Source organism: Barbus barbus (genome assembly GCF_936440315.1).
Source record: "Barbus barbus genome assembly, chromosome: 38".
NCBI lineage: Eukaryota > Metazoa > Chordata > Actinopteri > Cypriniformes > Cyprinidae > Barbus > Barbus barbus.
Genome location: NC_136716.1, coordinates 3383023 through 3402323, shown reverse-complemented (window position 1 = coordinate 3402323; position 19301 = coordinate 3383023). Strand labels below are relative to the sequence as shown.

At 39.9% G+C, this 19301-nt stretch overlaps 1 protein-coding gene across 1 annotated transcript in view; it reads left to right on the top strand.

The window, feature by feature from the left end:
* LOC306857878 (uncharacterized protein) overlaps window positions 1–19301 on the top strand; it is a 64067-nt gene that overhangs the window by 19468 nt on the left and 25298 nt on the right. Inside the window, exons 7-11 of the mRNA XM_079398140.1 lie at window positions 65–200; window positions 885–1006; window positions 10886–11164; window positions 12489–12584; window positions 12686–12818. Of these exons, the coding sequence (XP_079254266.1) occupies window positions 65–200; window positions 885–1006; window positions 10886–11164; window positions 12489–12584; window positions 12686–12818 (766 nt within the window). The remainder of the gene's footprint in view (window positions 1–64; window positions 201–884; window positions 1007–10885; window positions 11165–12488; window positions 12585–12685; window positions 12819–19301) is intronic.

Genomic DNA, 19301 nt, shown 5'->3' with positions numbered 1-19301 from the left:
ATATATTGTTGTTATCACTATATAAGTGATTGATTTTTAACTGAACTTTTGTTGTCTTTGACAGTCTGGCTATGACACAAGTGATTCAACGGATTTCTTTTTCATTCCTGTCTCTGACATCACAAAACTGTCACTCACAAGCAATGTCAACATCACAGGTCGATGGGTATTTCGAGTTGACCATACATCAGACCACAATGGTACAGTAATTTAATAATTAATAATCCATGGCATTTATTACTTATCTTGTTTAATACTTGTTTATATTATTCAAAACATTTTCTGAACAATTCACTGAGCAATTGAAATGTGGTGAAATGCTGAGAGTTAAATGAATTCAAGTCATAAATGCTTTCAGGATATGAGGATCCGTAGCTAAAAAAAAAGGGTGGGGGGTTTATGTAAAAAAAAAAAAAAAATTAATAGTAGGCACTCTAATAAGCAACTTGTTAATAGTGAGATTTGGTTCCTATACCAAAGTGTTACCATATATGCATTAGAAGTACTATTAAACAGCCAATATGCTAGTAATATTCATGCTAATAAGCAACTAGTTAATACCGAATAGTGTTCCCTAATCTAAATCTGAATGTTACCCATATTTTTTATTTGCTTCTTAGAATCTCTTTGTATTAGCCAAGTAACTTTTAAAAGCACATTGTTTCCTAGCAGACTGATTAAACCTGTGCACCCCAACACCTGGAAATTGTTTAGTACCTAGTTAACAAATATAGCAGGTTTATGCTATTTTTGAGTGCAGTATGAATGAGGTCCATGGATATGCTGTCAAACAAAGTGACATGTAACAACATTGAACATCACTGAATTATGTTGTAGATCACTGTAGTTGCCCCCCCCCCCTTCCCTCTATTTTATATTTTCAGACCTTTTCTACCCATTTGGAAATGAAGACATAAGGAATCCCTCTATAGATGATGGAAGCTCTCCAGAAATATTATTGGAAAAGCCCTTTGTATATTTCGGACATGTTTATCAAAAGGCTTATGTAAGAGCATTGTCTTAATAAATTCTGTTTATGTGTGTCCTGCACTGTAAAAAGTGATAAGTTGACTTAACTTAAAAAAATTGAGGAAACCCGTTGCCTTAATTTTTTAAGTGAATAATAAAAAAAAATACGTTAAGTGAATTGTCAAGTTCACTTAACTTTTTTTTTATTATTATTATTTACTTGATAATTTTAAGGCAACAGGTTCTCTCATTTTTTTTTTTAAGTTAAGTCAACTTGTCACTTTTTACAGTGTGGTATTCCCAACATTATGGGGACCAAATGTCCCCACAAGGAAAGTAATACCAGTAAATTTTGACCTTGTGGGGACATTTATTTATTTTTTTGGTCTTCATGAGGAACAAGCTTATAAATAACGCAGAATCAGTTTTTTGGAAAATCTAAGAAGTTTTCTTTGAGGGGTAGGGTTAGGGTAAGGAGATAAAAAAAAAAAAATACAGTTTGTACAGTATAAAGACCATTATGCTTATGGAGAGTCCTCATAATGATAGGAATACCAGTGTGATTGTGTGTTTATGTACAGTGGATTCACAAAGTATTCAGAGGTCACTCAATACACTACAATGAAAAAGTAAAAAAAACTTAGTTTGTGAAAACTTTGCAAATTTATTTATTAAAAACAACGAACTGAAATTTCACACTGACATAAGTATTCAGACTCCTAACTCAGTACTTCATTCATTGATCCACCTTTGTTTTTTGGGTGTGATGCAACAATGTAAAAAAAAGCAACTGCATATTTTCCAGTTTATGAAACCTGTTGAGTCTTAAGAAATTACTAAGCTTTCTTGAAAAAGAAAAACTAAGCTTTTTTGAAACTACATAAAAAACCCTTATCAGACCAACAGAATTACCCCAAATGTTGGCCCAACTAGTCAGACACCGTTGTCTGAACAAAGAATTTAATATCGCTGAAATGTTAAGACTTTGTGAGTTCCCAGCATGCATTGCAGCATGAATAAATGATTATGGTTATAGGATTATTTTTTTTGTTGTTTGCTGACTTCATTTAAAGTTATTCATTGTTGTTTTTTCATTATTGTTAGTAATTTGTTGTGATGTGATTTTATTATTTTTTTTATTATTATTTTTACATTTGTTGATTGCAGTTCATGAGGTTTGTGTGTTACGTATTGAGGCCAAGAGTATGTTCAACCACTTAAATTTGTAACCTGGAAATCTTAGTTTTGTAGGATACTTTGCAAAAAAAGATAATGTTGTCTATATATTTGTAACAAGCAGTCCACTGAAGGCGAGTTTAAGAACCCAAGTGCAGCTTTATTCCAAAAGTAATCCACAATCCAAACAGAGACTTGACTTGGCATGAACAGACTTGACTCACCAACAGCAGGTTACAACATCAATACTCGACAGTACAAAAGGCAACATGAGGGCTATTTATATCAGACAATACAGGTCACATGACTTGTAAGAACCAACCAATGAGAGACAGGACACATGACTAAGACAACCAATAGGTTTGTTCACGATGAACTACACTAGCCTGTCACCGGCTGACGAGAGTATCCGCTTGCAGTCGGGGTGGAAATAAAAGTGGAGATGTCAAGTCAGACATTTTCTGCACCCGGTAGTGACGCTCTCACGTTGTTTGCATACTTTTATCACAGATAAAGTGAATTATATCAGTGTTTTTGATAAAAATGACTCAGGATAAGAATTCGACTATACTAAAGCTTTTACTCTTATAAAAACACAGATTTATGAGCATTATTGGAATTAAATTGTTAGAATAAACACGCAACACACCTCGAGCTTGTCATCACAGAATCTAACCAATAAGAATAAAGTGTGTCGTCATCAAGACTTTCGCAGCCGATTTTGAGCAACTGCAGCACCTGGTATCGTTTTTCTCTCATGGTACTTTGATGGCACATGTGATCGTAAGGCGGCTGCAGTGCCGATCAAAGTTGGAGAAATGTTCTAACCAGAATGCATTGCTTTTGTCAGGCGGCAGCCAATCTTTGCAGTGCCTCGTGAAGTCGAACAAGCCTATTGAGAACATGACACATGAACCAAAGAACCAATAGAAGGGAATCACATGACTAGACAGGAACCATGACAAGGCAAAAATATCAAAATAAAATACAAGAAAACAATGAACAAGGAACCAAGATGGCGCCGCTGATGGCAGCTATTGTGCGTTGCTCTCCAGTGTTTGTACTGTTTTTGTTTGTTTTTTGTTTTTCAAATACGATCAGTTTTTCCAGGGATGACCTGCTGAACATTTGGCAGAACACACCACAAAATCTTTTATCGGATTTTGATTTTTCGGACGTTTTGCTGGACATTGTAGTTGGCGGAGCCATAGCTCTGGTCAAACGCTACAGGAGGCGCAGGCGGCGGGGGAAGCGAGGATTTCGAACGGCGTTGCCTAGCATGCATCTGGCGAATCTCCACTCTCTACCCAACAAAGCGGACAAACTCCTTCTGCTCTCCCGGACAAACAAGGATTTTTCTAACTCTGCGTTTCACAGAAATCTGGCTAAATGGCGACATACCGGACAGCGCGATTCATCTGCCTAATTATCAGCTGATCAGAGGAGATCGGGACGCAGAATCAACGGGGAAATCGCAAGGCGGCGGGACGTGCTTTTACATCAATGAGAGGTGGTGTACAGATGTAACTGTGTTAAAGAAGATGTGCTGTTCAGATCTAGAAACACTCTTAATTAACTGCAAGCCGTTCTACTCGCCACGGGAGTTCTGCTCGTTCATTCTCATGAGTGTCTACATTCCACCGCAAACACACGTGAGCACAGCTTTACAGAAACTCGCTGATCTGATCACAGAGAGTGAGCAACAACACTCGGACTCTGTTTTAATCATTCTCGGGGACTTTAATAAAGCAAATCTCTCCCGCGAACTGCCAAAATACAGACAGCACATCACATGTCCCACCAGAGACAGTAATATATTGGATCACTGTTACACAGCAATAAAGGACGCATATCACTCTGTTCCTCGAGCAGCTTTAGGACTCTCTGATCACTGTTTGGTTCATCTTATACCGTCCTACAGGCAGAAACTTAAGTCTGCAAAGCCTGTATTAAGATCTGTTAAAAGATGGACTAATGAAACAGAGCAGGACTTACAAGCCTGTTTCGACCTTACTGATTGGACTGTTTTTGAAGCTGCTGCGACCGCTCTGGACGAGCTCACAGAGAATGCAACATCATATATCAGTTTCTGTGAGGATATGTGCATTCCTAAAAGGACTCGTCTAATCTACAACAATGACAAACCATGGTTCACTGCAAAACTCAGACAGCTCCGTCAGGCCAAAGAAGATGCTTACAGAAAAGGGGATAAAGTCTTGTACAAACAGGCCAAATACACACTGGAAAAGGAGATCAGAGTTGCAAAGAGGAATTATTCTGACAAGCTCAGGAAAATATTCTCTTCCAGTGATCCTGCTTCAGTGTGGAGAGGAATGAAGGATACCACCAGTTACAAGACACCATCCCCCAGTACTTTGGAGAATCAACACCTGGCAGACGACCTGAACGAGTTTTATTGTCATTTTGAAAAATCACCCTACACCCGCTCTGAACACCTCTCCACACAACCATTAACACCTCCAGCAACCCTCCTCTCCCCCACACCTACAATTCAAATCAGCGAAGAATATGTGTGCCAAGTCTTCAGGAAGAACAAAAGAAGGAAAGCACCAGGCCCAGACGGTATGTCACCAGCCTGTCTGAAATCCTCTGCTGATAAGCTGGCCCCCATCTTCACACAGATCTTCAACAGATCACTTGAGCTGTGTGAAGTCCCCTCATGCTTCAAACGCTCCACAATCATCCCCGTCCCAAAGAAACCCAAAATTGCTGGACTTATTGACTACAGACCTGTGGCTCTAACGTCTGTAGCCATGAAATCATTTGAAATCAAGACTGGTTTAGGCTTATCTGAAGGACATCACTGGACCCTCACTGGACCCCCTGCAGTTGCCTACAGAGCAAACAGGTCTGTGGATGATGCATTCAACGTAGGACTGCACTTCATCCTGCAGCATCTGGACAGACCAGGGACTTGTGTGAGGATCCTGTTTGTGGACTTCAGCACCGCTTTTAACACCATCATCCCAGACACCCTTCAGAATAAACTAACCCAGCTCTCCGTCCTCACCTCCGTCTGTCAGTGGATTAACAGCTTCCTGAAAGACAGACAGCAGTTAGTAAATCTTGGTAAATTCACATCCAGCACTCGAACCATCAGCACTGGAGCTCCTCAGGGCTGCGTACTCTCCCCACTGCTCTTCTCCCTCTACACCAACGACTGCACATCTAAAGACCCCTCTGTCAAGCTCCTGAAGTTTGCAGACGACACCACACTGATCGGCCTCATCCAGGACGGTGACGAGTCTGCTTACAGACAGGAGGTTAAGGAGCTGGCTGTACAGTGCAGTCTTAACAACCTGGAGCTTAACACGCTCAAACCTGTGGAACTGATTGTTGACTTCAGGAGAAATCCCCCTGCTCTCCCCCCACTCACCATCATGAACAGCACTGTGACTGCAGTGGAGTCATTCAGATTCCTGGGCACCACCATCTCCCAGGACCTGAAGTGGGATATTCACATAGACTCCATTGTCAGAAAGGCCCAGCAGAGGTTATACTTTCTTCGCCAGCTGAGGAAGTTCAACCTGTCACAGGACTTACTGAAACAGTTCTACTCCGCCATCATTGAATCCATTCTCTGCACCTCAATAAATGTCTGGTTCAGCTCAGCTACCAAATCTGACCTCAGAAGACTACGGAGGGTAGTCCGGACTGCTGAGCGAATCATTGGTACAACCCTCCCCACTCTCCAAGAACTGTACTCATCCAGAGTGAGCAAAAAGGCTGGTAAAATCACTCTGGACCCCTCACACCCAGCACACTCCCTCTTTGAACTGTTACCGTCTGGTCGACGCTACAGAGCTCTGAGCACAAGAACGACCAAAACAGTTTCTTCCCTCAGGCAATCTATCTCATGAACACTCAACAATAAATGTGGAACACTCAACTATAATACATTATCCATTCACCACACTCACTTATTTTATTTTTATTTTCTCATTTCTAATTTGCAAATACTTGACCTGTACATACATAGATGTCTATATTATATATTGTGTTTTTGCTGCTTTGTACATTGCCTATTTGGTCATTTGTATATTATTCTTTTATTATCTGTGTCCTGTCCTGTCCTGTTGCTGTCTTTCTGTTGCACTGTGGAGCTTGTCACGACAACAAATTCCTTGCATGTGTAAACATACTTGGCCAATAAAGCTCATTCTGATTGTGATTCTGAACAGAATCCAAACCCCGCGTTACAATATTAGACAAACTTGTCCAGGGTTTCTATAACATTTCACTATGTTCTCGATACAGTCATTACAATTTGTTTATGTGCTTACAGCTGAAATATGCTCGATAAAGGAATAAATCCATATTTGTCATTCGTAGACAAAAATTGCATTTGGATAGAGTCAGTGTCACTACTGGTAGCATGAGGCGATACCTGGACCCTACAAAGGTTGCATAGGCAGTCCAAATCCTCCAGGATGGCACATCAATTCGTGCCATTGCCAGAAGGATTGCTGTGTCTCCCAGCACAGTCTCAAGAGCATGGAGGAGATTCCAGGAGACAGGCAGTTACTCTAAGAGAGCTGGACAGGACAGTAGAGGTCCTTAACCCATCAGCAGGACCGGTATCTGCTCCTTTGTGCAAGGAGGAACAGGACGCCAGAACCCTACAAAATGACCTCCAGCAGGCCACTGGTGAAGTGAAGTGAAGTGAAGTGGTGTGAATGTCTCTGACCAAACAATCAGAAACAGACTTCATGAGGGTGGCCTGAGGGCCCGGCGTCCTCTAGTGGGCCCTGTGCTCACTGCCCGGCACCGTGGGGCTCAATTGACATTTGCCATTGAACACCAGATTTGGCAGGTCTGTCAATGGCGCCCTGTTCTTTTCACAGATTAGAGCAGGTTCACCCTGAGCATGTGACAGAAGTGAAAGGGTCTGGAGAAGCCATGGAGAATGTTATTCTGCCTTTAACATCGTTCAGCATGACCAGTTTAGTGGTGGGCCAGTGATAGTCTGGGGCAGTGTTAATTTTGACAGGCATATTTAATTTAGTCTTAGTCTTTACCTTGAGACAAAAATGCTTAATAGTTTTAAGCCCGATTCGGACGGTAATTGTTTCTCATATGGACGTCTATAAAAATTTATTTATATATCACCTCAGTGATAAAACTCATGCATTCGGATGGCGATTTATTCACCGTGGAGGAGCGAGTTCTGTGATCCCGCGAACCTGAGAACGCGCTGCTCAAGTGGCCAGTCACGTGATTGCGTCCTGTAAATAAAATGAATTTTATTTACAAATTTATTCTTATTATTGTGTAAAATGTATTTTAAAATACTTATGTAAAATATATTCTTATTATTCCAAGCATATTTGATAGGCAGCGGCTATTTGCACTGTGTAAATAGCGATAGATGCTATTTACACTAAGTGCAAATAGCATTAGATGCTATTTACACTCGGTGTAAATAGCATATATTTTTAGTGACAGATGCTATTTACACTAAGTGTAAATAGCGATGGATTCTATTTACACTAAGTGCAAATAGCAATAGATGCTATTTACACTAAGTGTAAATAGCATATTTTTTTAGTGACAGATGCTATTTACACTAAGTGCAAATAGCAATGGATTCTATTTACACTAAGTGCAAATAGCAATAGATGCTATTTACACCAAGTGAAAATAGCAGTATTTTTTAACGATGTGCTATTTACACTAAGTGCAAATAGCTATAGATTCTATTTACACTGTTAAAATAGCAATATTTTCTGCTATTTATACTACTTATTGCAAATAGTGGCAGTTATCTGCACCTCAGTATTGTAGTACATTATAAAAGAGTACTCAATAATAACGTACTGAGTGTAAATTATAATTTTAATTCAAATTTATTAAATGGATGCCACCTTATTGGGACAATAAAGCCCTCCCTACACCTACCCTGACCCTACCCAATACTTTATTTTCAACTTTTTGATTATTTCCTTAATTTTTATTGAAAATAAATGCCTTTCTGATGCGATATGAGATTTGAAAAGGGAGAAAAAAATGTTTGGCAAAAGGTGGGATCGAACTCGGGTCGCTCGCGTCAAAAAGCATGCGCCTTACCATCTACGCCACTGAAACTGACATTAAATTTGCTTCTTTTTTTAATGTTGACTAACCCAATCACACGTTAGTGGGCGGAGTTAGTGTAAATAGCCTTTGCCAACAAGATGGGCTATTTGCACTTAGTGTAAATAGACACTCCGAAAAAGATAAGCAACCACTTTCAAACCATCGTTTATTTAACAACACTTATTCCCAATAGAAATGTATGGAATTGATAGAGCTATCACAGAAGACAAGGCAATCAAGTTATTAGTTATTATCCGGGCTGTAAACGTAAGCTACCGCAGGCGGTGTAGAAAAGTCCTGGCTAGCTGAGTTATCCTCGTCGTTGACGGAAGCTGACTTAACAGAACTGTCGGCAACATTAACAGGAGTGAAGAAATTACCTATTTTAGGTATACACTTTAAATTTTCAGCGTTTCTGATGTCCTTTTCCTTTTTTAATTTTCGCTTCGCGCTCCCACTTAGCTTCTCCATTGTGTCTGATTTTTTTTTTTCTGTTGTAGCAACGCCTGACGTCACGTAACGCGCTCGGCGTAACCTTTGACCCACCTCATGCGGACTGACCAATGAGGAGAGGGTCTTTCACTTGAGGCCCTCTCTTCATTGGTCAGTCTGCATGAGACTGACTCTCAACCGCTCTCAACTCAAGTTTAAAGTCATAGGCAGCGCAGCATATCTCTGTGCAGCGCAAAAGCCCGGGTGGACAGTTTGTTAAATATAAAGCGGGAGATTACAGATACAGTATTTTGCTTGTGCCCTTGCTGTCCTGGGCCCTTTAGATGTCGTGGGCCCCTGGGCAATTGCCCTGTTGCCCGTATGGTTAATCCGGGCTTGGGCATATTACACCACAACTACAGGGTGTACAGTAATTTATTATTTTTACAAATATATTGTTAGCTTATTAATAAGTTAAAAGTTGTTCAATTACAGTAACATGGATAAATGTTAAAGAAAAAAAAATACAACTTGAATGACAAATTTAAAATTATTTGCTCAGGCCGCCTGAGCCTGAGTCAGGTGGTTGCTGGGGGTTACTTAATCTTTCAGCCTACAGTGTGATTCCTGTTTGTTAATGACACACAGTGCGCATTTCTACCTAGGTAAGTTTGAGCTATTGGCTCAGACTCACATAGTTATTTAGGTCATTAGTTAAATAAACCTAACGGTACAGCACCCAGGTTCACATTGTTAAGCCACTAGTTAATTACGGCACCATATCGCCATATGCATTGTTAGTAGCAAGTTCCTGTGCTTGCTTGCAGCAGCAGCAGCAATAATCTACAATTACATCTATAATCAACAGCAGCAGCAATGTAGCAGATCTATTCCACCAAGACCAAAAACATTAACATTTTCATATCCATCACCATGCTAAAATCTTGTTGCCATGATTAAAAAAAAATCTGGTCACCCTATCCCTAACCCTTCAGGTGCTGAGGCCATTGTTTCAGATCGTTAGTTTGCGTTTTGGTAGCCTGTCTGTACTACGGCTGCCATACTGAGACTAAATATGCAAAGATTGCAATCTAATGACAGAGACGCACATTTTGAAAGACAAGACAGTTAGCCTATAGGATGTATTTTAAATGTCCGGTTGTCCTCAAATAACATTATAGTCCAATCTCGTCTTGTTAATGAAGATGCGGCATAAATTTCGTCATATATTGTATCGTCAGATATTAGTTTTAGCTCATCAGTTTTAGTCTTAGAACATCTTAAGTGTTCGTTAACATAATATTTTTTGTCGTCATCTTCGTTGATGAAATTAACTCTAGTCTGGGAACGCATATCCATGGAGGGACACACAGACCTCTACAGGCTACAATGGCACCCATTAGGTATCAGGATGAAATCCTTGGACCCATTGTCAGACCCTATGCTGGTGCAGTGGGTCCTGGGTTCCTCCTGGTGCACGACAATGCCGGCCTCATGTGACGAGAGTATGCAGGCAGTTCCTGGAGGATGAAGTAATTGATACCATTGAATGGCCCACACGTTCGCCTGACCTAAATCCAATAGAACACCTCTGGGACATTATGTTTCGGTCCATCCGATGCCACCAGGTTGCACCTCAGACTGTCCAGGAGCTCAGTGATGTGGGGGCCATACAAACTACTGAGTACCATTTTGAGATGCTGCAATGAAATTTCAGCAAAATAGACTAGCCTGCTGCATCATTTTTTCACTTTGATTTTCAGGGTGTCTTTGAATTCAGCCCTCTGTAGATTGAGCATTTTAATTTCCATCAAACGATGTGGCATTCTTTCATTCCTAACACATTACCCAGTCCATATCAGAATAGATATCCAGCATGATATTTTCCCCCATTGAGATCTGATGTGTTTTCAAAGTATTGCTTTAAATTTTTTTGAGCAGTGTACTTGCTTTTTGCAGTGAAGCTTTGCACATCTGAAATTTGTGATTTTCTGAAGATTGACATCAAAAATTTGTGCAAATTATGTTGACTTGATTTTAAACAGGTCACAGAGTTGCGAAATTGTGAACCTTGCATGATATGAATGTAAAGTAAAACAGATCATACACTATCCATTTGTTTAAAAAAAACAAAGTTGGCTTTTTAAGAGTTTAAGGCCATATTTTGTACTGCTAAAGCTCTTTTTATAATATTGTTTTACCTCTGTTTCAGGTTAATAACAATGGCCATTTGACGTTTGATGGGCCTCTTTCACAGCCGAAACCCAGTAATTTACAGTCACAGCTCAAAATAGACATCATTGCTCCACTTTGGACAGACATGGACAACACTGTCAGTGGAACAATCTCCTATCGTCAGGTCACCAGTGGTAGACTCTTAAGAGCAGCCTCAAACAACATGAACCAGTATTTTCCCAATCTGAACTTCACCGCCTCATGGCTGTTCATTGCCACTTGGGATAAAGTACCATGTTATAACAACTTACAATCGGTAAGTTATCTGCTAGGCTACTTTACTTTTGCATACTTGATAGTTTCTGGAAGTCTTTTTTTTGTTCTAAGATTTTTTCAAGTAATTTATTGGTGTATCTTGAAATTCCAGTCTCTTTTGATCTAAATGAGATATCTGTCTTTTTTAAAGCCAAGGCAGTTTCTGCGCTAGCAGAACTACAAAAAATAAGACATGTTTTCAAACAACCTTTACAAACGCCCATTTCATGCATCATCACTCAAATCACAAACACAGCTCTTACAGGTTTATAAAGGTGAAGGCATGTCTCAACAGAATAAAGGGGTGATCAACTGAGAAATCAAAATTATAGATTCCTATAGACTATAGTATCCTATAGCAGACATAGTGGCTGAACTTACAGCATAATTGCATTCTCTTAAAGTGACAGCACATTCTTAAAATTAATCAAACAGCAGCAACAAAGAAATTACTCACTGCTCTTGACTGAATCGCTTTTGTAACTTTAATAAAGATTCATCTTTTAATTTATACAGTCAAATATGCAATGCTGTTTTACATTTGATTATTTTAACATTAGTTTTTAGGTACAGAAATTGAATATAGACCTACCTTAAAAAAAACGGAAAATCACTGATTATTTTATTTGTATCTTTACTCTATTGTATTTTTATGTGCTGTTGCTTGTAGTTAGATTATTCTTATTTTCTTTATTTTTATTTGACAGTATAGATTTTCCCTAACATACCAAACCGTACTGAAACCGTGACTCTTAAACCTTGATACAAACCGAACCGTGAAAAAGTTGAACCATTCAACCCCTACTTCATGTGTATCTATACTATACACCTTATCCAGCTGCACCTTAGTTTGATTTAACCCACCAGTACACAGCTAAAATACATGTAATGCATTTCTAATTACATTAAAATTACAGAATATTACACAGGCATAAGCTACTTAAAATAAAGTGTATCAAGATAGTACTTAAGTGTAAAAGTAGCTGTGTAACAGACTCGATCTGTTACATATGTGTAACTGTAGCTGCCTATTACATCTACATAATTACAAACTGTAATTACAGGCTGTTCCATAGCTTAGTTACATGGTAAGTACATTTTATTTCATGCAAGTACAACGGCTACTACTAAGTACTTAATTAGGGAATTACTCTGTATTATGACACCTTACAATAAAGTGTTACCGAAAGTTACTTATGATTTTTATAACACATTAAATATAAGGATGAACTGCTTCTTAGTACCTGTATAGCAGTGCAGAATTAACCATACTGTACATACGGAATTACTCTCTGTCCATTAAATATCTTTGTTTTCTTTAACAGAGTTTATCTTATCAAGTTGTTTTGGTCGCTGGTGGCTCTCTGTCTTTTGTCATGATGAACTATGGAAATATCTCCTCTACTTATCATCAGTTTCAGGTCAGAGAGAAAGAGAATCATATATCTAACTCTGACACTATTAGAGAACTTGTAAATATTATGTGCTGCAAAGCCTTTAGGATTGATTTATGTTTCCTTAGGCTGGCTATGGCACAGTAAACGCAACAAATTACTTTTCCATCCCTGTTCCTGATGAAAATAAGCTCTTCAACTCCAGCAATTTCAATGTGACGGGACGCTGGGCATTCCGTGTTGATGGTGGACCTAAGGAAGGTAATCCTTTGACTCTGTTCGATAGTATACAGTGAATTTTCAAACCAAGAAGCACATCTGATAAAATCTGACAGGGCTGCCAATGCTTGCAGTTGACTAACACAATTCACACTGTTTTCATGCTCTCATGCCACATGCCCAATTTCTCACATAGTGAAACGCACCATTCATTTGAAAGCAAGAGCCCCCTTAGTTGAAACTGTAGTAATAGGACATTGGTGAAAAAAAAAAAAGATAAATGCTCCAGTGCTTATCTGTGTTTGCACTTTGGAGAGCATCAACATTTTCTATTTTTATAGCATTGAGCAATGTAGCCAATTACAGACATGTCTGTAAACACCAATGATCAGCCACTGCATTCAAGTTAGTAGTTAGTCGGTTGCAATTATTTGTATGTAGTGGCTTATAAATCTTGCAATTCTCTGACTGTACTGCTATTGTTGTGGTGGTGAAAAGCTATGTGCTTTGCAGCATTGCAACAGTTACATATACAGTTTTTAAATAAAGCAAAATGCCAAAGGACAACAATAAATAATGAAGTAGTCATCAGCTGTTATGTTCATTACAGCAGCATCTCAGGAATCAATTATCAGAGTATCAGATCAATTATCTCAGTGGTTCAATTATCAGAAGTTAGGCTATTACTTCCCCATCTGTGCATTATGTCATTAACGACAGTATACTAGGGAAGTTGTGGCCTAATGGTTAGAGAGTCGGTCTCGTAATCCAAAGGTTGCGGGTTCGAGTCTCGGGCCGGCAGGGATTGTAGGTGGGGGGAGTGAATGTCCAGCGCTCGCTCCACCCTCAATACCACGAATGAGGTGCCCTTGAGCAAGGCACCTAACCCCCAACTGCTCCCCGGGTGCCGCAGCATAAATGGCTGCCCACTGCTCCGGGTGTGTGTTCACTGCTGTGTGTGTGTGTTCACTGCTGTGTGTGTGCACGTTGGATTGGTTAAATGCAGAGCACAAATTCCGAGTATGGGTCACCATACTTAGCAGTATGTCACTTCACTTCACTATATATTTGAACAAATGTTCAGCAAATAGTTGTGACTAACTAATTCGTTTCCAAGTGATGCATTGTAGGCCTACTATGGTGGTTCAGCAGCAAATTACATTTTGAGATCAGTATGAGATCATGCTCTTGCAAAATTTGCAAGCTAACATGCAGTACATTCTATATCTTTCATTCCAGTGTATATATATATATATATATATATATATATATATATATATACACACACACAGTTGGGCAAAAAAGTATTTAGTCAGCCACCAATTGTGTAATGGCCTGTAATTTTCATCAAAGGTACACTTCAACTATGAGAGAAAGAATGGGGGGAAAGAATTCAGGACATCATATTGTCTGATTATTAAAGAATTTATTTGCAAATTATGGTGGAAAATAAGTATTTGGTCAATAACAAGTTCATCTCAATACTTTGTTATATACCCTTTGTTGGCAATGACAGAGGTCAAACGTTTTCTGTAAGTCTTCACAAGGTTTTCACACACTGTTGCTGGTATTTTGGCCCATTCCTCCATGCAGATCTCCTCTAGAGCAGTGATGTTTTGGGGCTGTCGCTGGGCAACACAGACTTTCAACTCCCTCCAAAGATTTTCTATGGGGTTGAGATCTGGAGACTGGCTAGGCCACTCCAGGACCATGAAATGCTTCTTACGAAGCCATTCCTTCGTTGCCCGGGCGGTATGTTTGGGATCATTGTCATGCTGAAAGACCCAGCCACATTTCATCTTCAATGCCCTTGCTGATGGAAGGAGGTTTTCATTCAAAATCTCACGATACATGGCCCCATTCATTCTTTCCTTTACATGGATCAGTCGTCCTGGTCCCTTTGCAAAAAAACAGCCCCAAAGCATGATGTTTCCACCCCCATGCTTCACAGTAGGTATGGTGTTCTATGGATGCAACTCAGCATTCTTTCTCCTCCAAACACGACGAGTTGAGTTTTTACCAAAAAGTTCTATTTTGATTTCATCTGACCATATGACATTCTCCCAATCCTCTTCTGGATCATCCAAATGCTCTCTAGCAAACTTCAGACGGGCCCGGACATGTACTGGCTTAAGCAGGGGGACACGTCTGGCACTGCAGGATTTGAGTCCCTGGCGGCGTAGTGTGTTACTGATGGTAGCCTTTGTTACTTTGGTCCCAGCTCTCTGCAGGTCATTCACTAGGTCCCCCTGTGTGGTTCTGGAATTTTTGCTCACCGTTCTTGTGATAATTTTGACCCCACGGGGTGAGATCTTGCGTGGCGCCCCAGATCGACGGAGATTATCAGTGGTCTTGTATGTCTTCCATTTTCTAATAATTGCTCCCACAGTTGATTTCTTCACACCAAGCTGCTTGCCTATTGCAGATTCAGTCTTCCCAGCCTGGTGCAGGTCTACAATTTTGTTTCTGGTGTCCTTCGACAGCTCTTTGGTCTTGGCCATAGTGGAGTTTGGAGTGTGACTGTTTGAGGTTGTGGACAGCTGTCTTTTATACTGATAACGAGTTCAAACAGGTGCCATTAATACAGGTAACGAGTGGAGGACAGAGGAGCCTCTTAAAGAAGTTACAGGTCTGTGAGAGACAGAAATCTTCCTTGTTTGTAGGTGACCAAATACTTATTTTACCGAGGAATTTACCAATTAATTCATTAAAAATCCTACAATGTGATTTCCAGGATTCTTTCCCCCCATTCTGTCTCTCATAGTTGAAGTGTACCTATGATGAAAATTACAAGCCTCTTTCCCATCTTTTTAAGTAGGAGAACTTGCACAATTGGTGGCTGACTAAATACTTTTTGCCCAAATGTGTGTGTGTGTGTGTGTGTGTGTATGTATGTATGTGTATATATAAATATAAGGAATGTCGATTAATTGTCGATAAGCGATAATTATCGTAATCGATAAGAGCTATCGATGGCCGATTAAGCAGTTTCATTTTGGGGTGCGTGCGGCTCATGCGCAAAACACGTGCAAAAGTCTGTGAGTGACTGTAAAGGGTCTGGGTCTTGCACAAAAATAATTTACTAATGTACAAACTACGCTTTTAATGTGATCCAAACTTTAAAAGTACATTAAAACAGATACAATATAAAGTTATTTCGTATTGAAATGTAGTAATAAGTCATGTTCAATTAGAATTTCCCTAGATAATTGTTGCATATCGGGCACTTCGCTTTGACAGGGCTGTGCACACGCGAGCAGGACAAATACTATAGGCTATTCATTCATACAACTTAATTCGTTCCTACGACATTAATTTGTGGCCACTATCCAGGTTTCATTAATTTGTTCCCTAGAAAACCCATGAATTTAAATGCGGGAGCAATTTAAGTCATGGTAAAGAATTCTTAATTCATGGCCACAAAATCTTTCATTCCCCCCACGTTTACCACAGTAAGAGATGTGAAAACAATGATTAAAACAGCAATAAAATTAACCTGCGAATCTAGAGGGTGAGACAGTGATGAAACAAATATTAAATTCGTGACCATCCGGCAAAACAGAACACAAAGCCGCGTATGGCTGGATTTAAATGTATGCGCTCGAACGGCATGAATCCAAAAGCGTGGTCGCGATGTAACATTTGCCTGCTAACCAATTATTTATCTTATTAACAAAGCTTTGTACCTCACCTGTGTCATAATACTCACATGAAAATGTTTAAAATGGGTAACAGTGTGTTTTGCCATTGCAACGCAAAGGTTTTGGAAACGAATCACTGACCGCACGTTACAGCCCCACGCGCCGTACTTGCGTTTGGGATCATTTTATTTTAAATCACGATAATGTCAATTGCAAACATTGCGACAATGTTTTAAAATAAAACGAGCACCATGAAACCAAAAAGGTGCATTCAGCAGTCTCCGTGACAGAATATGAAACAGCCCACAAAGTATAATGATCCCGTGCATAACGACGGCATGCTCTCTTCATTTTATCAAATGATCGTAATCACATCCATTAATTTTACGATCCTGCTACTAGCCTTTTACTTCAACAAAAAACCCATTTCATTCGGGTGAGGAAGCTGGCGTTTTGAGTGGCATTTGCACATCCTCAAGGGCACATATGCTACTGCAATAGACGCATTTTGCAGTATTAAGGTTAACGATTAATCGATTAATTGATCGTTAATTTAAACGATGATCGATTGTGGAAATGATTGAAAATTGACATCCCTAATTCAGTTAGGGATGTCAGCCGTCGTGCTCAGCCTCCTCGTGTGAAGACCAACAAGTGTAAAACCAACTACTTTTTCCTGCGTGACTTTAACCGAGCAACGACACCGAGCACACACTTAAGTATCATTTCTTTCCTTTCCTATCCTTTCCTATCCTCTATCCTTCCACCTCTAGCATATGTTTCCAAACCATTCCGGTTCTCTCTCAACCTTGCTCTAAAAATGTACGTAACCCAGCTAACCTGCGCCCTATCTCTACATCTTCCACTGCACCTCTTTCTTTCTCTGTGTCTCTGGAATTGCCAGTCAGCTGTCAACAAAGCTGACTTAATTTCTGCTTGTTCCTTACATCTCACACCCCAAGGCAAGTTGGCAGGGGTGGGGGCACTGGTCTGCTCATTTCAAACAATTGGAAATGCTCAACCCACTTTCCCCTAGGCAATCACAACTCAATTGAATCTCATGCCATTATTGTAACAGCTCCTATAAAACTCCAGATTGTGGTAATCTACCGTCCCCCTGGCCAATTCTAGGCACCTTCCTAGAGGAGCCGGACGGGCTGCTGTCCACTTTCATGGAGGATGGCACTCCACTCTTAGTCTTCGGCGATTTCAACATTCACCTAGACAGGCCTTATGCTACAGAACAGTGTTAATTTTGTCGACGAAGACGACGACGAAAAATATTCGTCAACGAACCTTTTTTCTGTGACTAAGACGAGACTTTGACGAGCTAAAACTAATATCTGATGATAAAAACTATAACGAAATTTATGCCAGTCTGTGTATAAATGTTTACACAACCTTGCCCCATGAATTGCTGCATTCTTATAACCCTACCAGAGATTTAAGATCTGGTAATCAAAACCTACTTATGCTTCCTTCCACAAGGCTGAAACGCAGAGGACATCTTTTTAAGAGATTGTGGAACAGCCTGCCAGCACACCTCAGAGCTGCTCCATCTTTATCGGTTTTTAAATCTCTTTTGGAAAACTCACTTATTTTCTTTAGCTTTTACAAATTGATGTTGTTTGAATGTGTTTTTACCTTTGATCATTATGTTGTACAGCACTTTGGTCAGTCTTATGACTGTTTTTAAATGTGCTTTATAAATAAGAGAACTAGAACTACTGCTGCTTCTCCAAAGAGCCAAGTGAACCACATGTACTACTATCTGTGTTTGCCTGGGCTACCAAGCCGACCGGCTTAACGCTAGTGGCCTATGGCGATGTATGCCTGGGCTACCACACCCACCGGCTTAACACTAGTGCACTATGACTATGTGAGCCTTGGCAACCATGCCGACCAGCTTAAAAATAGTGGCCTATGGCTATGTGAGCCTGGGTTACCACACCGTCTGGCTTAACTATAATTAGACGCGCACTGTGTGTAATGTTAATCAACAAAACTGATATACTTTGCAATTCGATAGTTATCCCAGCACTCACCTGAGCAAATATCATAATTTAGCCATTTGATAACTGCTGTAACTTTCTCCTCTTCATCAGTCCCAGCAGGGTAACAGCTCATTAATTCATGTCCGTTCAATTATGAGATGGACAAAGTTAGCCGATGCATGACATTTTACCCTCTCATGCAGATAAACGTTGTCAGAGTTATAGTTCACAAAAACCCCTGGTTTGACAGACCTGAATTAATTGAAATAAAAGCAGAATATAAATGTTCTTTCTCCTTTTCTGAACTACACATAACAGCGAGAGCACGTCACACGAACACATTTCTCCAAACTACACTACCCATAATGCATTTCACTCAGGACTACAACAACTTCAGCGATAACTCTTATTTTTATTCTCCCGCAACACTGTCATTGATATGACTGCGATAAGCTCATGCTTCTGACACTGCGCGCAGCTGAAATCGACCTTAGAAATAACGAACGTGAACATTAAGATAACTCTGATGTATATGGTGAACCCCTGTTGAAATGCATACACAAGAATGCTTATTTCATTTAACCCGTTGCATATCCGTTACTATCGGCGTGTCCTCAGAGTGACTACATATGCTCTAAGCTGCGTTTTGCTGTAGCTGTATAAACACAGATGCTAAATGCTGCTGCTAATTAGATTAATATTTCGCTCCAGTATACTATGCAAACTGCTAACATGACACCTAGTTTCAAACTTGACTATGGCTGCTCATTTTTTTTTAATTCAATCAGGCAGACCACACAATACACAGCGATATGGATTAGAACAGCATTCACTTTTCTTATGTTGATTTCGCTGTTTCTGAAGCACGCTGCAAACAGCTACAGCAAGCA